The sequence below is a fragment of the Hirundo rustica genome, chromosome 4, assembly GCF_015227805.2.
Source record: "Hirundo rustica isolate bHirRus1 chromosome 4, bHirRus1.pri.v3, whole genome shotgun sequence".
Lineage (NCBI taxonomy): Eukaryota > Metazoa > Chordata > Aves > Passeriformes > Hirundinidae > Hirundo > Hirundo rustica.
In genome coordinates, this window is record NC_053453.1 from 50,642,717 (window position 1) to 50,668,729 (window position 26,013).

At 36.6% G+C, this 26,013-nt stretch overlaps 1 protein-coding gene across 1 annotated transcript in view; it reads left to right on the top strand.

The window, feature by feature from the left end:
- Window positions 1–26,013, top strand: part of ANKS1B (ankyrin repeat and sterile alpha motif domain containing 1B) — a 431,424-nt gene that overhangs the window by 259,626 nt on the left and 145,785 nt on the right. The window contains 2 exon segments of the mRNA XM_058420203.1: window positions 2,155–2,253; window positions 13,288–13,440. Of these exon segments, the coding sequence (XP_058276186.1) occupies window positions 2,155–2,253; window positions 13,288–13,440 (252 nt within the window).

The window sequence follows — 26,013 nt, forward strand, 5'->3', positions numbered from 1 at the left end:
GTGATGAGTACACCATGATTGTGTGTAAACACCAAGCAGTAATGAAGGTGAAATCTAAAAAACAGTTAAATGAAGTGAAAGCAATAGCTGCAAACAAAATAGATGCATTTATTAAAATGATTGGAAATGTGTAGCCTTTGTTTTGGACTGGATCCTCAGTTGGCTCAATTTTCTTAAATCTATGTATGCTAACAATTTCCAGCTGCTGGAGAATCCAGCCCAAAATGGATGGCATTTTTCAAAAGTTTTTTCCTGTAAGTTTACAGCCTCCTTTTGGTTACTTAAAAGAGAAAGGCAGAAAGAGGAAATTATAATTTTTATGTGTTTACCATGGACATAAAGGGGGTATTACCCCCACCTAATCACTATCACTGTTTGCACAGCCCATGCTGCATGCACCCTTATACTGGGTGATCTACTTAAACTGGCATCATTGACAGATTCTCCTTGTAGAGCAGGTTTCTGCCTGCCCTGTTCTGAATGCTGCACACAGATTTCTTCAGGGTATGATTTGCAGACTTGTAATCTTAAATCATACCACTCATGTAAAATATAATTTAAAATATAATAGATTTGCAAGGTTTCCTCAATTCCCTTAGAAAGACATCACCTAGATTTTGCAGGGTACTCAGTGGAGAAGCACTTGAGAGACCTCAGGGGTACACCTGTAAACTAATCAGTCCATCTGAAAAGAGTGAAGATTTAGCAGCTGAACAGAGTGAAGTCTTTCATATTCCAGGGTGATTTTTGAAAGAAGTCCATCCTGCTTCAGAAAGAAGTCATATCCTTTATTAAGCCCTGACTCAGCAAAGCATTTAAGCGTGTTCTGTGTCTACTTGCTTTTCATTCTGCTGCTTCTTATGAGTTGTGCTAAGTCAGAGCAGCAAGCCAAATGGAAAGGCAGAGATGAAGTTTTCATGGATTTGCTCACATAAAGCTTATTTCGTGATCAAGTCAAATGAGTATAAGTAAGAATTCTTGTTCTAGCCAATTAGAGAGTTGGAGTCATGAGCCCCCAACAGGGCTAAGAGATCAGGACAGGTCATCTGTTTTTTCAGGTTTTGTTTTCAACTATAGTAATTAGAAACTTTTAAAAAATAAAATATATTTTGAAAAGCTGATTTTTTTTTTCTGAAATGACGTGATCAAAAAGGAATACAAGATTGCCAGCAATCCTGACTTGATCCCTGTCTGTGGTTCCCCTTTTGAGCCACTATCTTCAATGCCTCCAATGATTCCTCCAATAGTCACTGCCAGCTCTTTCTCTCATTGACCTTCAAATGCTGAACTTACTAGGTGGTGTCAGACTCCTTGAATTTAGGAATTGTGTTGTCCTGTTTGTGTAGCTCCTACTGCTTGCAACCCTAAGAAGAGATACTTGAACTGTTGAGGTTTATTTCATGAACTTTTCTGGGCAATTATTTTGAGTATTATTTGAACAGATGGTCTTTTTCAGCCTTTTGAATGTTTGGAGCTATTTGACCTGCCTACAAGCAGGAAGATAAAAGCAGTGACAAGTAAAGTTAGGATTGAATTGGTACAGTTTAATTTAGGGGGTTTGGGACTGCATAGTTTGTTGATACCAGTGCCTTTCTTCACTATTTTACTATCAATGAACTAAATAATTTTATCCTCATTCACGCTCCTCATCTTATTTTGTTATTTTGTGGTTTGGGGTTTTTTTTGGTGTGCATGGGTTTTTTTGATTGTTTTGTTTGTGTGTTTGTTTGTTTTTTGTTTGGTTGGGGGGGGATGTTGTTTTTTTCAGTCTGGAGAAAAATGAACATCATAAATAGCTAGGTGAGATAGGAGGTGAATTTAAAAATGGAGAATTTCTTTTTGTGTTTTTTGGTCATGTCCCTGGTTCCAAATGAACGAGCGTTCACATCTGGTATTTGGCTTGAGTGAGAGAGAGCTACAATTTCTCCACCAGCAGTGCTGCCAGCAGTGTAGCAATCATCCATGGGTTCAAGCACCTTCCACCATATTTTGTTATCTGAAAATGAATGCAATCATCAGTAATTTATTATTCTTGCCTGATGCTATAAGTTAAGCAAAGGGTTCTCTTTTAAATGTGAGAACGGACTTTTTCAGGCTATTGAGGACATCTGTTAAGTTTTTAATTTTTATTCCACCTTTTTTCCCCATTTTTAGGGAAGCAACGTGATGGAGGACCAGGATCTCTTGGAAATAGGAATCCTTAACTCTGGGCACAGACAGAGAATACTCCAAGCAATCCAGCTTCTCCCTAAGGTATTGTTTATGTTATTACACAAATGAGGGAACTAACCCCTGCAGTATTCACATTATTTAAAACACTTTTCGACGTAACTCTCCTGGTTTTGTAGACATGGTTTTTTGCATATGCAAATATGGCATAAAATAATGTCAATGCGTTGGACTTCTTTGTATAGATGTAGTTGACAAAGCAAAGTAAAATCTGTAATTTGGCATGATGGCTGTTTAGAATATATTTGAATTCCTTTAGGCCTTTTAGCCTATTTATAGACAACCATTACCTATGTGTAAATAAGGCTGTCCATGAAAATTACTACTTTAATTTGGAAAACTTTATAAGGAGAATGAATGATGAATAATGGACACCAGTACGGCTCAGAAGGTTGTCACATGTGATGCTGATACTTCATGCAAAATACTAAGGCAGGAATAAAATCAAGTGTAAAGTGCACTGAGTGTTCTGGTGGATGTGGGAAATAATCGAGGTAAACAGAGATTAGTACACTTGAAGTTTCATAATACTGGAGAATTACAAGTTATAAAAGGATTTTTCAGTTTAGATCATGAAGCAGACCTTGTTGGAAAAGGCTTTTTGATGCATCAAGGCTTCCTGGATGGATGACTTGTAAAAGAGCACAAGGGGTTTTTTTTGTATGGGAAAATCAGAAGTTGTGAAGTAATTTCTGTGTCTGGAGGTGTTAGTCAATCCATATATACTACAATATGAGTCTGCATATGGAAACATCAAAGATCATTAAAAATAATAATTTTCCACATACCATGTTAGACAAATGAGATAAATGGTAAAAGTAGGGTATTAAAAGTAGCATTTGATGAATTATGAAAGATATTAAAGGTTTATCTATGAATTCATGAAATTTGCAGCAATACTATCATTCAAACAAAAATTTTGTAATCTTTAGCTGAGCTCATAGCTGATGATATATTTATTCTGTTTTTCATGCTTCTTAGAGAGATCATCTTTCATGCAGTCTTGTTTACATTCTTCAAAATTAATTAATTGATTGTTAATATATCATCCTGTAAGTGCTATCTGCACTCAGTGGCTGGTGATTATGAAAACATTGCTAATATTGTCTGCTTTTGGAGAGTTTACTAATGCTGAGAGCAGATTCTGTTATAAAACTACAACTGCAGTCCTTTTAAAATCTACTTGATGTGAGACAGAATTGAGATCTAGAGGTACTCTTGAAGCAAGTTGAGAACTGGATGGTTATGCAGTTACTCAGAAGAATTCTGAACCAAAGATAATTAACAAAAGATGGCTTGAAGTGTATGTTGAGTAATGGTGAGATAGTTTTTTAGCATCTTCTGATACCTCTGGATGACTCCATGCATTTTTTCCTTAATGACATTGCTGATGATGTTATTTTTATTTTTACTAATAATGATTCCTGTCTTGAGATACTTTTAGCTCATATTTTGAGGTGGAAGTTAAGTTCTTTAAAAAACACCTATCAAACAACACTTCCTTAAAGTCCCAGTCAGTGCTGAATAAGTTTAGAGGGTAAAAATCAAGCAATATATCTATCATCAAGGGTTTAAAATACCTTTTGTAAAAGCTCTTTTTGTTATTCTGATACATATTCATCTCTGTGGCCTGGAAATGCAACAGGTATTTATTAGCTGAAATTTTTTACTCATAATTGCTGCCTTCCTAAAGAGTGATGAATTTCTAAATGTCAAACACCAGTATCCTGATTAGGAACCATTCTCTGGAGCTTGAAGTGGTTTTAAATAGGGAAAAATACCCACATTTCACCAAATACAGATTAATTAATCATTGTAGTCTCTTACACGATGTTTAACGGGTATTAAAGGGTATGTTTATCTGTATTTCCCATTATATTCTGTATTTGAGAAAAACATTTCATAAAAGGGAAAAATGGTACATTCACTGATAGGCAGGTAGGGTTGAAAGCTTTAAGATAGAATGCTTCTTTCCAAAATACTCTTTATTTTTGTTGGATTAGAGCTTCTACCTCCAATTCTTGTCTTTTACTAACCTAATTTAAGTTACTCAAGTTTCACCTTAATATTAACTAGAGCATTTTATGGCTTATTTAATAATATAATGTTAAGATAGCCTGGTAGAAATATCATTTGCAAAATTAATTCTTGAAATGGAAGTATTTTATACATGACATCTGTCTTAAAGCAAATTTCATAGCAGAGTTTAATATTGCATTTAAGATTTTTGTATGAAAAAATGAAATCAATAGATGTTTGGAGGAGGATTTTATATGCTTTATTGAAAGGAAATCCAGATATGTTGTGAAGCAGAGATAACGTATAAAAAGATACTAAAGCTGCAAATACCTCGAGAAAAAGAAACTAATACTTAGAAAATAAGTGCAATGTATGCTTAGTTGACTAAGAAAGTAATAACAGTCATGGCATAAAATTTTAGTCACACTTAAGTTACATAGTGTCATAGTTTTAATTTCAAGCCAGGCAGAAACACTAATTAATGTAGTGGTTTCACGTTCACTAAATTTTGGTCTTGGTACTTATTCTTTCTGTGAGAGAGAGACTAGGAGAAAAACAAAGCAGGCTCAACCTTAAAATTAACAAATAGTTTATTAACATACACTAAAAGAATAGAAAAAAAAAAGAAAATTGGAAAAAAACTAAAATGGAATGAAACTTTAAAAACACTCTTCCCTCTTCTTACAAACTGTTCGCTTTCTTACAAAACAACATAAAGAGACAAAACTTGTAATTTTCAGTCAGTTTCACTATCTGACAATAGTCTTTCATCAATTCATTAGGGGAAGAGTCTCTCTTAGAGTCATGGATCCCACTGACAACTTAGAACAGTTCTCCTGTGGGTTTTAAACTGTCACAAAAACAACCACCCGGAGAAACCTGCCTTTGTGATCCTCCCAGGAGCAGTTTCCCAAGCTGCTTATGGGTCATGGGTCTTAGACTTTTGAATACTGGGGTGTCACTTTTTAAAGATGAATAACTCCAAAGCAAAGGATTCCTCCCTTCAAGGTACAGAGATATCTTCTCACTTCTTCACTGGCGCAGGGAGCTTCTCATCTTGATCTCTGTTCAAACATCTTACAGGATATTACTTAGTTCATCACAAACACTTTTGCTTAAATCTACACACAAATTAAAACAATCATCTCCCCAAATGCATATCTTTCCCATGATTTAAAGGAATGATCTAAATACAGAGTTCGTTTCCATGGCTCAAGTAAGAATAGAACAACCAGCTCTTCAACCCTCTGTCCCAATAGTCTTTTCACTCTCGCTCTACTGACTTCATGCTGTTGTTCTTTATGTTCACTCCATCCTTTCTTACTGTCTCAGAGAAGGGCCAAGCTCTGGAAGCTTCATGTTGCTAAGAAAGAGTTAAATCTGCTCAGAGTCTTTGTCTCTCTCTCTGTAGCTCGTGGTGTTAGATGTTCAAGGCCGAGCTGATGAGGGAGGAAAAACTCACACAGAAACATCAGAGATTGGAGCACTCAGGCAGTCCAGAATCACAAAAAAACCAGGCAGGATCACAAATGTTATCTCAGCCCACCCCTCGGTGCAAACCAGGGTGGCCTCGGCCCAAATGGTGCCCATAGCTCTTATCAGGGCCCAGCAGAGATCTCTCCCTGCTCCAGAGAAGTCTGAAGAAAGCAGCTGTTGCAAAACAGCAACCTCTCCTTCCCTTCCCCTTTCACCCAGGAGCTGATGGAATCCAGCCAGGCCTCAGGCCAGCTCCCCGCCCCCCCAAAATGAGGGAGCAGCAGGCCCAGCTCGATGTTACCTGTCCCTCTCTGGCCAAAGGAAGAAGAAAAAGGACCCACCTACAGGAAATTCATGGGGTTTTATATGGTACTTCCCAAGTCACAGCTAACAATTTCAGTAGTCAGAATAGATGTCAATATTCCAACTAACTCTCTGATAGGTCCCTGTCTCTTCTAAAGCAATTCCCAGGTCCTGACCTGGAGAATTATTTTACATTTTTCTATAACTAAAAAACCAAACTGTACTAACCCATGACACAGAGAAAACCTAAGAAGCATTGGCCAGTTATTTCATCATCCCAAATGTATGTGCAAGTGACTTCTCAGTGGGTTCTTCAAAAGGTTTTTCATTTTTTAAAATTACAATTATCCTAGCTTATCTCAGAATTTATCTAAGAAAAAGGATTGGTTTTGTGTGGGATGCTCTGTGTATGGCTCCTTCTCCTGGCATATAATGGGAACACATGCTCTCATTTGACAGATGGAAGAAAGATGTTAGCTGAGAGCATCTTTCTCAGGCTTCAGAGTTATTCTTGAAGCAGCTTGTTCCTTCCTGCACAGAGAGGTCTCACCACAGAGCAGGTTTGGGAATAGCAGTGGTGTGCAGGCAGCCAGCCTCTTTTCTTGGGTGTTTTGCAGAACTAGACATGAAGTAGGATTTGAGCAGGCTGTGAGCACATCCTGTCTGTGAGTGGTGTTATAAGAGCGATAAAGCTCTGCTTCCAAAAAGTGCTGGACTTATTACTCATATATAACACTCCTGTGCAAGCACAGTGAGTCTGGCATTTAGGAAAACAGAACGACTGTGCATGTGCTCATTAACTATGCTGTGTATGTAACAGAGAAAGATCACATCATGTGTTTCCTGTTGCTATATTGCTATTGGCTTAGACACCCCAGAGATCAGCAAGCTGAATTCAATCCTGGTGTTTCATTACCTCCTATTTAGAAATTCCCTTCCTAGGACAGTTTCCAAATTAGGAGACGTTGCAAAATGTTGATGACCCTTTCTGACTGTGACTCCTTGTTTCTGGTCTGCTGGAAATGAAGATGAAAAATGGGATTCAAAGGATATGATTTGTACTCTGTTGTTTTCCCTGTTTCTTATGCCTCTGGGAATTACTTTCCTGGTTTGAAAGGAAGCCACTGACATGCTCACTGCACCACTTGCAAGACCTTTAACCATAAAGACAGAAAAAAGCATTGGAATCCAATACAACACAAGAATTTTTCAAGTCTGTAATGCAAATGGGTAGTGTAAGTTATTTAAGTAATGCAGTACAATAGGAATGAATCAGTAAAAGCAGTTAGATACACACAAGCTATGGTACAAGGTGTTTACTTTAGACCAGCTTCAGACTGGTCCTGCAGACCAAATGTCCTCTCCGGGCATGTGCTTCAAAGCTGCCTAATGAGAGCAGTATCACAAACATTTTCCTTCTTATCCGAGCCTACCAGAGAGCCACTCTATACATGACACACTGACTGTATTGTGTAGATAACAGTATCATGCTGGTGGTCCTGCCACCATTGCCATACAGGATGTCTTATTTAACTTCCTTCTTCTTTTACACTTTCTTATTTGTGATTGGCTCCACAATATCTACTGGCTGCTCTGAGAATAGTCAGCAGACAAGGAAATATGCTACATGAGAGGAAGTGCTATTCCCCTTTTTTGGTAACCAGACTAGGATGACAACCTGAAGGAGCTGACTTAAACTTTTTCATGAGGTCAAAGGTCATAGATTCCACTTAGTCCACAAATTTCAGATTTCAATCTTCTTAAGATAACATTTTAAGCAATGAGTATGTCCAAACTTTTGCATACATTAACACTGAATGACAACTGTTATTCCCTTGTCCCACATATTTTATCTGATAAAGAAATAGGAGGTTTCTTCATTCTTCTGGATGTGGAACTGTTTACATTTCTCCAGGAAAACAAACAAACAAACAAACAAACACAACATTAAAAAGCCCCCAGGTGTGCATCTCTTTTCCTTTAAATTTGGAAGACAGATTCCAACTGGAAAGAAAGAAAAAAAAAAAAAAAAAAAAAAAAAAACAAAACCAACCACCACCAAACCATAGAAAGGATGCCTAATGCAATTCTGACAATCTTAGGTAGGAAACACTGAACTCATACTCAAGAGGTGTTCTGGACCTTCCATTGAGGCAAGATCCTGAATCATGCACTGCTGTGAAGTGAATGTGCCTGTACTGTCTTTTTCTAGCAAGTTTCACATGAAGACGGAAGGCTTTTCATTGGTGGAAAAAAAAAGTCAAACGTTAATAGAACACAAGCTTGAATAGTTAACTTTTAAAATATATGACAGGGTAGATGGAATAGAAACCTGAGAAGTTTATATACAGTTCTTCCTTACCTGCTGTGTCTCTGCAGGCAGACCCTGTTTCACGCAGTGCCTTTCTCACCAGCAGCACATGCAAAGTTTTCTCAGGTCCTTTGCCATTTTTGCCTGTCCCCTGTGAGAGCTGCCCCTCTGCCCCTGACTGCAGGCTCAGTTTCTGCCCAGGCACTGCAGACAGCAGCTCCATGTGGTGCCCCTCTTCCAGCCAGGCTCTCCGGGTTCAGAAGAGTGACACTTCTGAGCCTTTTCTTTCAACACTCCAGAGGAGGAACGATCTCTTCCAACAACATGACTTCAACTGACCACATTTGTAAAGTACATAATATATAACAGAGAACTGACAAAGACAGGAAACATAAAAGAACTGATACATCCCCCATTACAACCACCTAAAATTTCTTAGCTAGGTAGTTGAGAGTTTCATGTTAAGTTCCCCAAAATGCTGCTTAAATTTCTTGAATGGAATAGCAGCATAAAAGAAAGCATTATATGCTTGCTAAAAAGATCTTTATTCCAAATGAACACAAGTATAAATTCACAGTAATCATAACCATAATTTTAAAAACTGTGAAAGTCAAGTAATGTTATCATCCTTTTACAGCACATTAAATGCTCGATTTTGATACACACACTAAGCTCCACTGGATCGTGATATTACCTTTGGAGAACATAATATTAATTCCCCATCTGTCTTTGGAGATCAGAGTATACTGGTAACAGACCATGCTACTGAATTTACCTTGATGTTTCTGGTGCATATGTGATTACTTTGAAGCTCCATTTGTGTTTATTTGGCCACCTTTCAGAGACAAAAAACTCAAGTACCTTTTATCCTAATGTAAAATGCTTTATCGACACAGCAGTGAGATACTTTTTAAAAAGTCTGTTGTACAGACAGTGTCTTGTGAGCAATTTCTCAACCCATTAGGATATTACTTGACACTGCTATTTTATTATGAGAATCAGCTCTTTCTGGCTTCTGCTTTCTATTGATTTCAAAGGAAGTAATACTGATGATATATCAATAGGACCTAGGAGAGAAACCTCACATGGTTTGTATCTTACATACTTTTTTGAATCATATTTTCTTAAACATTTCTTTCTCTCTAAATCCTTTGGGCTTCAATTCCTTGCCTTTTCCACAGTCAGCACATGAAAATCTTCTGCAGTGAGAAAGCTAATGTTGGCATTGCTCTCTAAACAACTGAATGAACTGGTAGTAGTGTCTGTGGAAGAGCAGTAGTGCCCCTATTTATGAGTAGTTAATATCTGAAACATTGTCATGACTTGCAGCTCAGAGATTTTACATTGATCTGCAGCAGTGTGCCCCTTACTTGGATGTTTGACACCACTGGTGCTTGTGTTGTAGCTGGTGCAAAATGATTGAAATGTGCATGGAAATACACTCAGTGGGTAGGAGGGAGTTTTCCTTTCAAGAAATATCGATCAACAAGGAAGCCTACAGGCTTTAAATGATCTGTAGGAGGAGTCCAAGATAATAGTCCAGTATAGAAGGAAAGATACAGTCTAGGAACTATGACCTGGAAGCTGGGGTAAGATGCAACTAAACTGAATCTCTGACAAAGGGAAACACTTCCAGACAAATATTTCAAAGTGGTTTTATTTAAAAACTCAATAACATTTTGCATGAAAAGCAGATACTATTAATGATACTGTCATATTTAGATAACCAATATGTCTGTCAGTTAGTATTTGAAAGGAAAACATTCAGGGAACTATGAATGACAGTTAATAAAGTTGGTATTATTAAAAGACAAAAAGAGAATTTCCATACAAGAGCACAGATATTGAAATTTTATTAATTTTCATTTTAGATGTATTTTAGAAAACTTGTTTTTTAGGTAAGAGGGTGTTTCTTAGTTCATGACAAAACAAAGTATCGCTTTTGTGCTGAAACCTGTAGTAAATATTCTAGTTCTGAGATTAATTTTTTGTGACCGTAGCAAATGTCCTGTCACGGCAGGTGGGCTGGGAGCTCAGGCGGGCAGTGGGCAGGGAGCGCTGGGACAAGGTGAGTAGGGCAGGGACAGTGGGAGTGACTCTGAGCAGCCACATCCCAGGGCAAATCCACAGGACATTTATAGGGATAGCAACAGAACAAGATGACCTTGGAGGGTGAGTCAGAGGTTGAGGATGAACAAATGTGGGCTGGGCACAGACATATCTATAGCATAGCTCAGGCAAGCGTCAGGACATGGACCTGAGCTCATATGCAGCTACAGCATAAGGTGGGGTCTGGCTAAAGCCCTGGCCAGACCTATCAGTGCTCTTCCCCACACTGATCTATCCAAGGCTAAGCAGCTGTACTGCCTGCAGCATAGCCTTGAATACAAGTAGACAAAACTCTGGGACAGGGAGAGGGAAAATGCTTGCAGAATCAGCTGCTGCCCTACAACAGACCAGTGTATTTTCATGTAGGCTATTGAGTGATCCAATAACAATTTTGTCTATTGGCACGAAATCTAAGGACTAAAATTGCCACATCCATTTCAGTTGTTCTCAGCCTCTTGTTTATTGCATTGTTCACCTGTGTTTACTTGCCTGCAGCCCTTTGCAACTCTGCTGTAGTAGAGGAATATCAATTACAATGGGAACTGAGAATTTAGAAACTTGCCATGTGTTTACTTTTTATAGAGGCTGATGGGTTACCAAGAGTACAGACCAGACTGCATGGGTTTTCTCAAATCAGGAGAAAAAAAAAAAACAACAGAATTTATTAAGTGTAAAGATCAAATAGTAATGAACGCAAGAAATAAGTTGCGTAACTTGTCCCATCTGAATACATTGAAAATTGTTTTCATGGTGCTTCAGTTTTCTTGTTAGAGAGAGGGAATAAAAATACCTAATATTTTCTGAAACTCACGTGTTCCTTGTGGACCTGTATGTCTTCATGTCTTCTCTATACTAGATTTTTCTTCTTCCATTTATTGGGTTCTTGCTTTTCAAGTGTCTGCTATTTAAGCATACCCTTTTTAAAATCAGATGCTGAAATAAGTTTCCTAGGAGCTAGACCTCCCAAGATCCTCCAGTGTTTTGCAGTCTGCTGGACAGACTACTATCAACCTAATATTTAATGTAAGTCTGAATGACAATGAAAGAAGAAAAAGCATTGCCATGCTTTTGAAATGAAATAATTTCATCCTGAATTTGGATGAAAGTAAATTCCAAAATGTCAAGTTCAACAACAAAACTGAGCTCTTCCTTTCCATTATGATTCCTTTTTTTCAGCAGTGATTTCCACTGCTAATTATGTGATTTCTGTTGTCTTTCTTCTATGATTTAAGATAATGATTTAATTACATCATTTAAATATTGCAATTAATATTTTATACCAAACTTCTGCAACGGAAGACTATGAGTAAACTCTCATATTCACATTGCCATGTGCCTGCATCACTCCTCTCCTCTCTGGCACTACAGGAACCCCAGATCAAGACCATGACATGCTGGCTTTCTGCATTTGAATGGACAGATTGACGAACACTGCTGCAGCTTTCAAATGAAAATTTAATTTTTTTTCTCTGTTCTGAATTTAAATTGTATTTCAAAGAAACTGTCAGAAATAAATTGGTTCAGGCAAGATATTAAGATCAGAATTCTCTCCTTCTTAAATTACTTTGTCACTTACTTCAAACTTAAGCTCAAAGCATTTTGTTTTTGTCACATTTCCATTTGTTTCTCATAAAGTAGGAATGTATATTAGTAAGCAAAAATGGGAGACTGGCTTTTACTATTCACAGTCACCCGTACACAGTCAGGAGAACCTATGCAAAACCCATTGTTTCTAACCCTCTAAACCTTCTTAACAATTTACTAGTTTAGTGTATTATCAAGTTAGCAATAGTTGCACTTCCATAGAAAGATGATATGTGCAGAATACTGTTGAAAATTTAGGCTATTGCATAATTTTTTCTACCTCATTCTACTTCTTTTTTTTTCCACTGTTGTAGATCACTTTAAAAACTCATTATTAAAACAGTGTGGTGTAACAAACTGCACAGGTTTTACACATTTTTATCTTTAATGGCTTTAATTACTATCTTGAAAGTCTTCACTTGTGTCACTGAGAGGCAGTTGTGAAACAGAAATTGCAGCTTTTACTTCCTGGCAGCATAACAAAATTCAGAAAAAATAGATGCCAGTGGTATTTCTTAGTTTTTTATGAAAGCAAGATTTATGACATTAGGTGGTTGTGTTTCTATATACATGCAAGTGGTGCACTTCTGTGTACATTATTCTGTCAATTCCATTCCAATAATATCTGATTCAGTTGTCCAATCTCAGGCAACTTAACATACAGTGAACAATCTAAAACATATTAAATTCCCAGGAGTGCCATGAAAAATGTGAACAAGTAGAGGAAAGAGACTTTTTTAAATTTTTCCCTGGAGATGGAAAAACGTAGTGCAGGTTCAGCTCTTTAAAATAACATATAGCCTGGTAGAAAAGATAAATTAGGAATAATACAACCAAGACCATATGTTTCATTTGCAGTATGATACCAAAAGAACCTTTCTCAGTCGAATTTCTTCCCTTTCTATGAAATCTGAGGTGAAAATCTGACATTTTTGGGCAGTAGGGGTATTAATATCTCTTTTCCTTTTGTCTTCCCCCACTTACGGATTCCCTGATGTCTCAAAAGAATTGAACTCCAGCTACAGTCTTGGTATGCTCTGATGTAAAAGACAAATATCCATAAGAAAAAAATGCATTGAAAAATAAAGTCTTTTACTTCTTAAACACAAAACTGTTTCATGTTGTACTAACCATCAAAAGACTTTTGATCAGATACTAAGATAAGTGACCCAAAGAAAGTAATACATATAACTCCTGTTCTGAAAGGTGTTTAGTGAGTATCACCAGTAATTTTTGTGCTTATCCTTGTTTTTCAGATGAAGCAGATTGGTCACGATGGCTACAACCCCTCTTCTGTAGCTGAATGGCTGGATTCCATTGAACTGGGTGACTATACCAAATCCTTTCTAATTAATGGCTATACATCGATGGACCTTGTGAAAAAAATATGGGAGATTGAATTAATTAATGTAAGTTGATTAATTTACAGCAGTAGTTCCTCCCAAATACATTATATACTACTTGTCCTTGTACATCATGGAGAACGCAGAAAAGCAATTTGTACCACAAATACAGTCATCAAGTGCTCTTAATGACTACACCTTTCATGCCTGTAGCTGGGTTGACTGTACCCTTTGCTTCCATTTACTTTGCCATTGTCTTTAGCATGGTATTCAATCAGCATGATTGCCTTTGCCTTCAGGAGGCTGAATGACATTTGAAAAAATATTTTGGAGTTTATAGGTACAAAGCACACGTCTTTGCTTTTAAAGTGCCTAGAAACAGTACTTCCTGCAGAGATACTTACAGATTACTTTTTCTACATGCTCCAGCTGAATTAGACTTAAAATAAGGAAGCCTTATTGTTAGTTATTCTAAAATACCACAATTTTAAATTTAATTATCGCTTTTGCTTGAAACTTCATTTACATTACTTTGTTTAATTAGATGTCCACATAGGCAACCATAAACTTTAATGTGGACTGCACTGCAGGATAATTTGGAATGAAGTTTGTGCTGTTACAGTGAAGTTTGTGATTTTGCAGTAAAGACATTGACAGTACAGCTCTGCCAGTGGAATTTCCATGTATGTTATGTGTCTGAAAGTGAGTTGTTTTCTCTTATAAAAGACTGATGATTGTAGCTTTGCTGTGACTTCTGAAATCAACTGTAATGTCAGTTCATATAAACTTCTACGTCAACCTCTACATGGAGAGAAGCCTGATATCATATGTTATTGATTCTTCACAGACCAAAGACTCTGCTCTGCCTTCAGGTACAGGAGATACTACATCTCTGCCTCTGATAAGTGCCTGAGTCCCAGAGCAGTCCAAGGGCTGCCAGTAACCATAGTCTAACAAGCGTAAGAAAAAGCAGTTGGTATAGTTGTATACTCGGAAGCAGTTCCCACTGTGTCCCAGGCTGGAGGAATGAAGAACATAATTATGGTGCAAAGCCCTGTTGCAACACAGTAACTGCTGCATGAGGCACAGGCAGGTGTAGGCTGAGACCAGCAGCTAAACAAAAGAAAGTAAAACATAAAAGGAGTTATTTCCTATTAGTTGGAAGACAAAGCCATTGAATGTTAGAGTTTCCTTTCTTGCTGTCACAGTTGATGTTAACTAGCACAAAAATGTAAGGGCCAAACTCTACCTCATGTGTTTTGTCTCATTTAATGTATCTTGTAGGTACATAACTGAAGTCAGGATACGATTGATGCATTATGGATGTCTGCTGCTAAGCTAGTTATAACTGGGATTCTTTTTTCTCTAAATGGCTGGAATTTTAATAAGAACTGGGGGCCCTTTGCCTCAGAAGCTAATATAGGTCATCAACCAACACTGAGTTGAATGAAGAAGATTCTGCTTTTATTGTTTTCTGTAATTTTGCATCCCATCTTACCACAGTCAATTTGGAAACAAATTACCCTTTAGCTCCCCCAAATGGATCATTAAAACATCATTAAAGGTTTGTGGTTTGATTCCAAATTTGCTTAAACTGATGAAGAGCTGAGTGCCTGAACTGAAGTTAACAGGAATACATTTCTGGAAAACTAGTATAAACCAAACCCCTAAGTCCCGCTAACTTTAAAGATTAACATTATGTTCCATTTGAAGACTTGTACTTCTTGGAAAAACACCCCCTTTTGCCATGAGTTGCAAGAAGAAGCTGTTTAATAGTTGTCTTAAGTATTTCTGTAGCCATAGGAATCTATAAAGATGGTTATTTTTTCCACCTGATATGTTTGAATTATATTGTTCAAGAGCAGAGTTAATAAAGCAGTTTTACTTTATAAGAACTACTGTTTTAGTCCTGCCATATTTGATTCCCCCCAAATCAGTAGAAGCTCAGTGTAATGATATTATGTTCACTGAGAAAATCTGTCACTTAGAAATGTATTTACTATTACTATTTTCTTTCAATTGAAGGGAATCTTTCAGAAATGGTCAAGAAATTGGTTTGAAGAATTGTGCCGTCTGTCAAAACCAGATACTTTGCTCTGTCCAGCAGGCCTGCTGCCTAAAATTGATTTCAAAGGTCTCACTTCTTCAGCTTATGGCAAAGAAAAGCTTATTGCAGAAAGTTTTTCATAAAAGAATGCATAAAGGTCAAAACCACTAACTCAGGAACAGGACTCTTCACTTGAGTAGGTCAAAATCCAGGCACTTGAAAAACAAGAGAAAAAAACAGATTCAGAATCCCAAAAAGAATTCAAAGCACCCATGGTTTGGTGGCTCTTGATGCTTAAGCTGTAGATGGAACAAGAAGCTTAAATCAAAGTTATGTCTGATATACAATAAAAATATATCAAGGGCTACAGAAATTAAAACGTCTTCATTTCAGCTTTTTGAACAGTTTCAGCCACTGAATTTGACAAAATTAGCCATACCTAATTTCGTTCAAGGAATCTCTTTATTCATATTTGGGGCTTCTTTCCAGTTAGCTATTGGGAAATCAGCCATGCATTCTGGAGGGGTAGAAACAGGTTTGATGCTAGGGATAATATCTTCTGTTTGGATCCCTCACTAGAAGAAGGAGGTTGAAGTGCTGGAGTGTATCCTGAAAGGGCAGCAAAGTTGGTAAAGGGTTGGGAGCACACGTCCTGTGAAGGGCAGCTGAGGGAGCTGAGGTTGTTCAGCCTGGAGAAAAGGAGGCTCAGGGGAGACCTTTTCACTCTACACCTACCTGAAAGGAGGCTGTAACAAGGTGGAGGTCAGTCTCTTCTCCCAAGTAACAAACAAAAGGCTAAGAGGAAACGGCCTCAAGGCTTGTATTGAATATTAGGAAAAAATTCTTCACTGAAAAGAAAGAGTTGTCAAGCATTGGAACAGGCTGCCCAGGGAAGTCACTGGGGTTGAATCACCATCCTAGGTGATATTTCAAAGACATGCAGGTGTGACACTTAAAGATATGGTTTAGTGGGACCTGACAGCATTAGATTTGTGGTGGAACTCAATGAACTTAAAGGTCTTTTCCAACTTAAATGATTCTATGGTTAAAGTTATCCTTCGTGATTTACCCTTTATTCCCATAGGACACTGGAATGATCAGAACTTTGAATCTTCATGTCTTCCTAAAATGACCAGTTCTTTATTTTCAACACAGTTTTATTATTCTTGTAAATTATCATCTAGGTAGTCACATTTAAAACTACTTTGAGGAGAGTACCAAGCGTATGAGAGAGTGAGAATGTCTGAGGCACTGGTGGTAAAGGGCATCTTCCCTCAGCTTTTCTGGTCCCCCAGTCAGCTCTCTGGCATTAAGAAACAAATTTAATATTCAGTTTCCTAAAATTTATTTCAAATTATTCTGGCGAAGTACCGTCATCTCTGACTTACATGCTAGTTTCTTTTAAATTTTCATGGGTACGTAGAGCATGTGTTTCTTCAAATGCAATCAAGCAGCAATTTCTAAAATTATTTGAATCAGAAGAGTAATTTTAAAAGTTATTCGTTTGTGTTTCTTGTAAGCTCCCACCAGCATTCTCAGTCCTTCTTCAACAAGTCAGACTTTCAAATTCAGATTTTGTTTCACTAATTAATTTTTCATTTAAATAATTTACGATTTTCCCAAATCTATTTCCTTCCATGATGTGCTTTCTGGGAAGCATTGTTCTAATTTTCTTATCCTGGGATTGCAAGTATTCAGGATGCCTTCTCCTAGATTAGGCTTTCCCAACATTACTGCTTTAGTCTCCCACGTTTCTTGGCTCATTAGAGAGATCAGATTCTGTATCCAAATTCAGATATAATTTATTCAATGCTGTAGCTATGAGGAACTTTTCTGAAATACATATCATCTGCTGAAAAAAAGTCCAGTATGTTCTGTAATCCCCTAACCCACCTGTGTACATGTGCTTTGAAGTACAAATGCTTTTCTATATGACTAATCATATTATTCTTGTCTGTTATTCCGGATTACTTACGTAACCCTCCCCCTGTGGGACTCACTCTCTTCAGGGAGCTTTTACCATAGAGATTCTTCAGGCAAGGTATAAACACCTTAAAAGCACAAAGCAGGTTATTTGTCGTGTAACACACAATACATTGTAGGACTAATGAACTAGGCATTACATCAACCCCCACCACCAAATGAGTCACTCAGTATAATGGGCAAGTAGTCATCACTCAGGTAAGGGGACAGCTGGCCTCTGGGGCTCACTGGAACAGGCTGATCTGTGGTAGTGCTGAGATGCTATCTTCTGACTTCCCTTCCTTTTTTCTCATCAGGATTTTGTGCCTCTTCAAGTGAGTGTTGTTCCTTTAATCCTTCAGGTGCCAGTTTTCCTGTCTCAACAATGTTACTTATGTCTGCGACTTTACCTTTCTTATCTCCAACGCTTTCAGTCTGTGCACTCTCTCACAGCTCCATCTCACGCCCTAGCAATTTTCTCAGAAGGAAAGCGAGAACAGTTGCACAGCTGCGCTGTACTGAAAGTAGGTCTGGAATCACAGATAGTTGAACTCCTGGGAGGAGGGTTACATGGAAGTGGCCTGGTTTACATTTCTTCTCAATTAGTTAATCTTGCACTCTGAGCTGCTTTTCTCATACATACTTCTTTCACTCAAATGGTTCAGTCTTTGTCTTCTGTAAAATTTATGATATGGTTCAATTACTGTCCAGATTTTGAACTTCTTGGAAAGTGTCCTTGAAAATCTCTCCCAAATTGTACTCCTGGTTTCTCTTAGGATCTAATTATTGTTGTTCAGGATCAGAGCAAAAATACCAGAGAGAGAAATTAGTTACTGATAGACTGCCTTCCATTAGTTTATACCTGAATATTTTGGACCTTTTGCAAGACCACTGGTGAGCCCCCCAATTTAATTGGATTATATACTGTGTGGAAAAGTGACTCTTTAGTTTTATTTAAAGTGGGTACATGATTATTGAAGTCCATGATACCTTTCTGTAGGAATGAAAGAACGTAACAGTGGCCATGATGACACAGATCAGTGGGTCTACCTAATCCACTGTGGTGTCTATAAAAATCACCATAAACAGAGGACCATGGAAGGCTACACAGCAAATATATTATGAACAAGCATATTAATAATTATTTGCATAACATTCCCAAAATAATAACTTTGAGCTCAAGGACTTCTGGAATTGGGTCCTTGACTTTTTAATCTTTAATAAATTTCTATCAACATCAAGTTTTGTGATCTTACTGCTAGTCTTCTTCCCTGTAAAATGAATAAATATATTGAGCTGTTAAGGTTCATCCACAGGTCTCTTGAGGGATTCTCTAGAAACCTTCTTTCACCTTGAAAACTGCAATTTCTCCCACAGTTTCCTGGTTTAAACAGCTATTTCTCCATGAAAAAAACTTCTTGTGGCTTAATGTCATGACTGCTGTTTTGTGGCTTTTGTTGGTTGGTTTTTGGTTTTTTTTTTGTAAAAGTGTTTTAAGAGTGGCTTCATCAAAAGACTTAAGAAGTTCAGGCAAACAAGCAAATCAAGCAAATTGTTAACCTTCTCTACATGATTTTGACTGCTTCAAGGAACACCGGTAGGCTCCTGACATATGAGGCATCCTTATATGCAGTCCCTTTAACTCTTCTTGGTTGTCTTTATTCATGTGTGCATTAGTAGAATGCATTTTTAAATTCCTACTACTTCACCTGGGACAGTCGTAGAGGCCAGTATTACTGTGGATCTTCCATGAAACTATTCTCAAAAACTGACCTCAATTTTGTCAATTTCCAGTCCTCAGATAACAAGTTTTTAAGGGAAGTTACACATTGTTTCTAGTAGCTCATCAAAATCATCCTTAAATTCCTTCTCTATTTATTTTTTCTGTGCTATGGTTCATTTTACATGCTTCTGTAATTTCTTCTGTCAGTGGTCTCATTTTCAAACCAAGGAGTCTTACATCATTTAGTAATTTCAAACATCCAGAAATCCTTGTTCTGTATCTTTCTGGTCCTTCTCTTAAGAGCTTCAATACAGTCAGAGAATAGCAGTGATGAATGTCTAATTTCAAAGTCAGAATTTTTTTATACATATCTAGCTTGAGCCTACAGGTGTAAGTTATGGAAGCCGCTGTTTTAAACTTAGAGCTCAGAGCTCTCATGAGGCCTTTGCTGACTAATACACCTACAATATCTATGCCACATATAGTCTGTCCTTAAAGAACTTAAACATACTGCACATATTGCATTCAGATACCTTGATCAGGCTAGTGTCTCACATAGCAGCCTCTTCAGCTACTCCAGCAGAGCAGGTAGTAACTCCACAGTATGATTGGGTAGTACACACCAAATGGATGGATTTTGTACAGTGCTCACTTGACAGCTTAATTTCCCATGCTATCTAGCATGAAAAGATGTCTTTTTCTTAGGATGGCTGTCCTTCAGATTCTATTTGAAAAATTACTCTGTGAGTCTTCTTCTCTCATTACTTAATTTCCCAAGTGTGCCACTCTACACTATTTTGGGAGAGGAACCAAACATACTGAGATACTGCAACTCCAGAATTACAATTCCTGTTCCTTTTCCTCTCTGCTTCAGAGCTCCCCGCTAGATTTCATATCACCAAAAAGAGCTAACAGTGTTTAGAGCCACAGTCCTTTCTGATCTCTGAGAGACACTGCTAATTGATAAAGGTGCCCATAGCTCTTCCTGTAGTTGCTTTCTAAATGGCATCTACAATTCTCTTGGTCAGAAGAGCTTTCAAGACCATGAGGCTGCACTAGGCTGTGGGATCTCAAGTTATTAGGTATTTTGTGGCTAAAAATATCTTCTAGAATTGTGGAGTATAGAAAGCTGTCTGTAAGACTTTTTCTTTGTTCACTCTTTGCAAACATTGGAAGCATATTACGAGGGTACTTGATTAAGTTCTTGAAGTTAATTTATGTGAGCCAATACTTCTTTAGACACAATTGTTCTGATGTACTAGTGCAAAACCAAAAGTCTTCTCTTTCAAAGTTTCTAGTAACATAAAATTCTTGACGGTGTCTCTGACATCCTGCAAAAACAAATGTGCCTCTTTACTAAGGAACAGATATTTCTAGCCTTTGAAATTTTAATGCGAATCTTTAAAAATCTCTGCCAGACAGACTGAACTTTGGGTCTTCTCACTCATTGTAGAGTAGTAACCTATGTATAAGATGCATTAATACATTCAGGAAAACATTTTCTACTACTTTTATGGTGGGTTTATATCAAACAACTACAATTTTGAAATGGGTAATGGAAAACCTTGGTTCCTTGGTTTGTTTGAGATAATATGAAGGAAACTTTCCATAGCCATTCCAATTCTTTGGCTTAATTTGCAAAGCTATCCTAGTTTTCATATATATATATATATATATATATATGATGAAATAGTAAGCATTCTTTTGACAACAGAATAGTTATTCATGTTTTTCATATCAAAAAGTCTGAAGATGAATATGGAACTGAATACCTTTCATCATGATGCAGTATTTCTTCATGAGGTAAGATGTATATGGATTTCTTCAGTTGCTCCTGCATTAGTAGGACAATGCTGTAAATTGGATTACATTAATATGTGTTAGCCACTATGATTGCAAAAACAAATACAAAAGTGACACTCTAAATTACTCTATTACCTTTGACACTGGTTCAGTAGGTTCATTAAATGTACCAAAAAAGCCATGCGATATTATACAAATAGCATTTTTTCCCATATACTGTACAGTAGTTCTGTAGATTTCCTTTATCCAGGGCACCCACAGAGGTCTCAAAGTAGTTTCAGTAATGCATATCTGTTTCTTTTGCAATAATTAAATATGTACCAATAGCAATCATGTATTAAATTTGTTCCTTTGCATCTTGCAGTTGAAAATTATTCTTTCTGCAGTCAGACTCCTCCCATTTTGAATGCTGATAATATCTCCATTAGTCACTCAGTTCCTAAATTACTGTGGATGTTACTTATAATTTTGAAGCTGTTGTTATGTTGCAGTACTGCAGTGGGTGTCTCTAGAAATCTTATTGGAAGCTCTGTATCCTTAACAAATCCATATGCCAGTATTTTAACTTCATAACATGTTTAATTCTTCTGTACAGTTTCTGCATGTAACATTTTGCATAGGTAGTGATCTTACAGCCTTGGAATGATTAGATGCACAAGCTTCCATCTGTTCCTCACGCTAAAGAAAATACTTTTAAAATACATCATTCTCTTTCCTCTATACTGTTATTTGTAAAAGATCATGAGATGACATAACCATGGCAATTCCTTTAAACACCTCATGTTTATTTCTTCCCACTCCCACTTTGGATCATGGAAGTACTCAGACTCCAGAGAAGTGGGAGGAAAAACACTTCCTTTAGTTCAAATGCAGAGCAGGAAGGAAGAAAGGAGACAGAAACATTTGCACTATGAACAATGTCACGACATTTAATTTTTTGGTTGTATAGTGATTCTTTTCTAATCCACCTGATGTCATTTTGCACTACAGGTTATTTAAATAGAAGACATGATATAAATACTTTGAAGTAATTTCCCTGACTCTATTATTTCCTTTCATTATGGCAATAACAACAACAAAAAAATTTTCTGATTTAAAAGTGGTATTAAATCAACCATGTTTGATTCATAAGTCTAGCCATTGAAATTTGCAGATAGCAACTGCTTTTCCTCTCCTTTCTCAGGCAAACATTTGCTTTAGAATTTTTAAAATCAGAACATCCCCCACCTCTTTTTCTCTTTTCTTTCTATCCTTTTCTTCCCCCACGCTCTCTTCAAAACAAATCATAATCAGGTAGTGATTGGCAGCCCTTTTTAGCACTAATAATCAAAGCTGAGCAATTTTAGCACCTATTGTGTTTCATCTGCAGGATCATTTTCTTGTCCTGTAACACACAAGGTAGCAGAAATGATTGATTTATTGAAAAAAATTATCTTGCATTATAATGCATATGTCTTGCATTATGGCAACCTGCTCTACCCATTGCCAGAGAGTGTACTGTCTCTGAAGCATCTTAACAAAATCTCTCTCCATTCAGGGAACAAATAAATTACTTTATCATTTGATTTTCTGTCTAAAATCTTGGTGTTCTATCCAAATGTTTATATTTCAACTTTCAGAATGTGATCTGCTTTCCAGGGAGTACAATAGACTTCTTATTTCCTTTAAAAGCCCTGGTAAATAACGTCTTCTGCCAGCCCACAAGTTCTCTACAAAAACAGATAAAATACAGTTACTAAATATTTTGTTGTCCTAGGCAACAATTTGTTCTGCCTTCAGTAGCTTAGAAGAAACCTGAATAAAGACTTATATTTTACCAGCTTAACCTTTTAAGTGTTGATGAGCCATCAAGGAAATTGGATTTCCATTTTAAAATAATGTCCTTTTTCATATCAAACTGATATTAATTTAGATTTTGAATTTGACCTCTGAAATGTACAGGCTTAGGATATTGTCCTTCATTGCAACAAGAATTGTCAATTGTAGTAAAAGACAGCTGATCGAAATAATTTCATTTTTGTATTTTATTTTTATTTTGTAGGCAATATTTGTGATACTTGGGCTGGAATAAATTTGTTTGTTTCAAATGCTTGTATTTTCTGCCCACAAAACCAACCTCTTGTTGTTTTAGCTGAAGGCATTTTAAAGCAGATTGTGTTGATTGAAGGTCAATGCAAAATACTTGAAGATAATGATACATAAAATCAAACAAGAGCATAATTGAGGTAATGTAAACTAATACTTCTGCCTTTACTTTGAAGCAATTTTCAGTGATAAAAATCATAAAGAAATATCCCCTTTTTTCAAAGAAATAAAGCTGCAGAGTTTATTACATAATGTATTTAAGGACTGCAGTACTATTTTGGTGCTTTTCAAAGAATACTGTGTTCAGTAGTGTGCAAAGGAGAAATAATTCTTCTTTTAAATATTCTTAATTTTTTTTTCTTTCTCTTCTGCGTTGCTCTGTAGGATATTGTGAGGAGTTGCTATTTCCAGTTAAAATTCCTGTGTGTATCAGAACTTGGCTAGCATGATTTGTCTTCTGTTTGCAAGTGATTTCAATAGTTGAAGGTAAAGAGGACTGAATGGCAGTAATTTTTACTATAAAGATCTTGAAGATTAGAAATATTCAGAAATATTTTCCCTCTATAACAGATTTTGTTAACATTTTCAGGTGTGAGAGCTAATGCAGTGGTGTGCCATATAGACCTATCAGTGTGATAAATGTGCCAGAATTAGGACAGCAGCCTTACCCTGCGTCTTTTGCTTGATTCTCCTGTCTCATATTGTCCAGAGCTACTTTGGATATCTCTGCACTCCACTGCATTTGTGTCATACAGATACAGCCCTGGATCTCAAAGAAGACTGGAAAGTATTATACCAAGACTATTAATAGAAGTAAGGTCAAAATTTTTCAAAACAGAAAAGTTGAGGGGAAAGGAAGTATTTACTCAAATGTAAAAGGTTCTGCTGCAGCCTACAGCTAATGGGGTTTGAGCCTTAAAATCATCTTCAAGAATTTTTTTCCGTCACTGTTTTTAACTTTCAAAGGAATAAGGTTTCAGTCACTTACCATAAAGGGTAATGCACAATTCTAATAACTGTTGGTGCCAAGAAACCTGTCATATTTGGTCTGTATTATTTCAAAATTCAATACCATTATTTCTAGTTAGAAATTTTCTATAGATGTTAACAACACACTAGCAGCCCAAATGTTTACATCCTTGAAATAGTTATTGGCAGGTATTTGTGATCCCTTTCATAGTGATCAAGACCTTGCAAGGATGTACATTTAACTCCTGATTTAGAGTCCTGCTTCAGATTGTACTTTCTTAGTCATTGCTTATTTTAAAGATTGTTCTTCATACCACATAGAGATCTTGAAAATGCTGTATTCATCCAAAAGCAGTATGTGTATGGATTTAAATGCACTTCTATAATATGAAAAATTATTTGAAAAAAATGCAGTTAAACTTGTTGCTCTGTGCAATGGTATTCAAAATGTTATTCAGACAATGATTTACAAGGTAGCTCTTTCAAACCTGTGAGTCTGTTAATAGGAAATTAGAAATCTTTCTAGTTCTCTGAGGTTCAGAACAGAAAATCAGTTTCAAAATCTATTAAAATTCTTTATCTGTGTTTTTCTAATCTATGAACTACATGCCTGATTCAGATGCACTAATGACAGAAGCTACTGGAAAAAATATAGTTAGACCTTAGGTATTCTTTACTTATGTGTTTACATATTTACGTATTTACGTTTTACATATTAAAAGCTGAATCAGAACCTTTCTGAGCTAATCAGGTTGTATGAACACTTTCATCAGTGAAAGACATACATGAGTTTTCCAAATAGCATTTTTAATCACTCTTGAGGCATCAGCCAAGCACCTGGCCATTTTCTCAGGGTCTGGACTTCATGCTACCCTTTAAAGTAATAGATTCAATAATAATTCCATTGAATGGCTGCAGATGAGTTGCTAATGACTGTCTTTCAGTCTCTATCATCTAAGAATTTTTTCATCATCTCCTGTTCTACATCCATGATCTACTTGAAAACAGAAAACACAGTCAAAATGACTATCTATAAAATACTTTCCCCACCAGTAGGCCACAAAGAAATGCATATGCACTCATGTGCACACTAAAGCACAAGAAGAATTATGCAGAGCTAAGTATTTAAAACATTTGTGTTCCCACACACAATATGGTTCTACTGTGTTTTCAGTGAACATAACCAAATGCAAGATATTTTGTGCTTTCTGCTTTATAAGTTAAATTTATGTAAGATTTATATAAGCAATAGATAACATCAAAGCCAAAGGTGAAGAGGATGGATGGCAAAACACCAGGCTAGTTCATAAATTTACATTGTTAAAGAGAACTGATAGATCTATGCTCCTTCTTTAGTTGAAGCTGAGCAACAATTTGCAAACAGAAATAATTCTTCTCACCTGCTTTCGATAGCAAAGTATAGAGTAGCACTAGTACACAACATCCACCCAAAAACGTTCATTATCATTAGATTATCTGCTCTGTTAACTTTTGTTGTTGTTGTTATTAATTTGTGGCTCTCTGAGAAGCATAAGATGTAACAATGTGAGAGAAAAAAAATTACAGAAGTTTAATATGCCTCTAAGCAATGGAGTGTTTGGCTTTGGAAATTCACAAATTTGTAACTGAAGCATGGGAAAGAGGAAGCTGAGAACTGAGGAGAGGTAGTAGTAAATTAGATATATGTAAGGATGAGATGTCAAGAGTCAGAAACAAGTACCTTTAGAGGCTAATGGGCTTTGCAAGAATGACTAGAAATGTATTTTGAAGAAACAAACAGAGTATCTAAGTATCATATAAAAGAGAAAAAAAGATGACAGACCTTATTTTATGTCTATTTAAAATGGAGGCAAATGACTACATAAAAACAGAGTGTTAAATGTTCAAAATTGCTCTCACAATTAGGTTTTCTGTTTCTCTTTAGTCAAATCAGCTTGCTGACCCTTTGCATCAGAGATTCACCCTCAAGGTTTGCCAGTGAGCTCCTAGAAAACTCTCTAAAATATGATCAGAAATTATACCCTCAGTATATTAATGGTTTTATTAATAA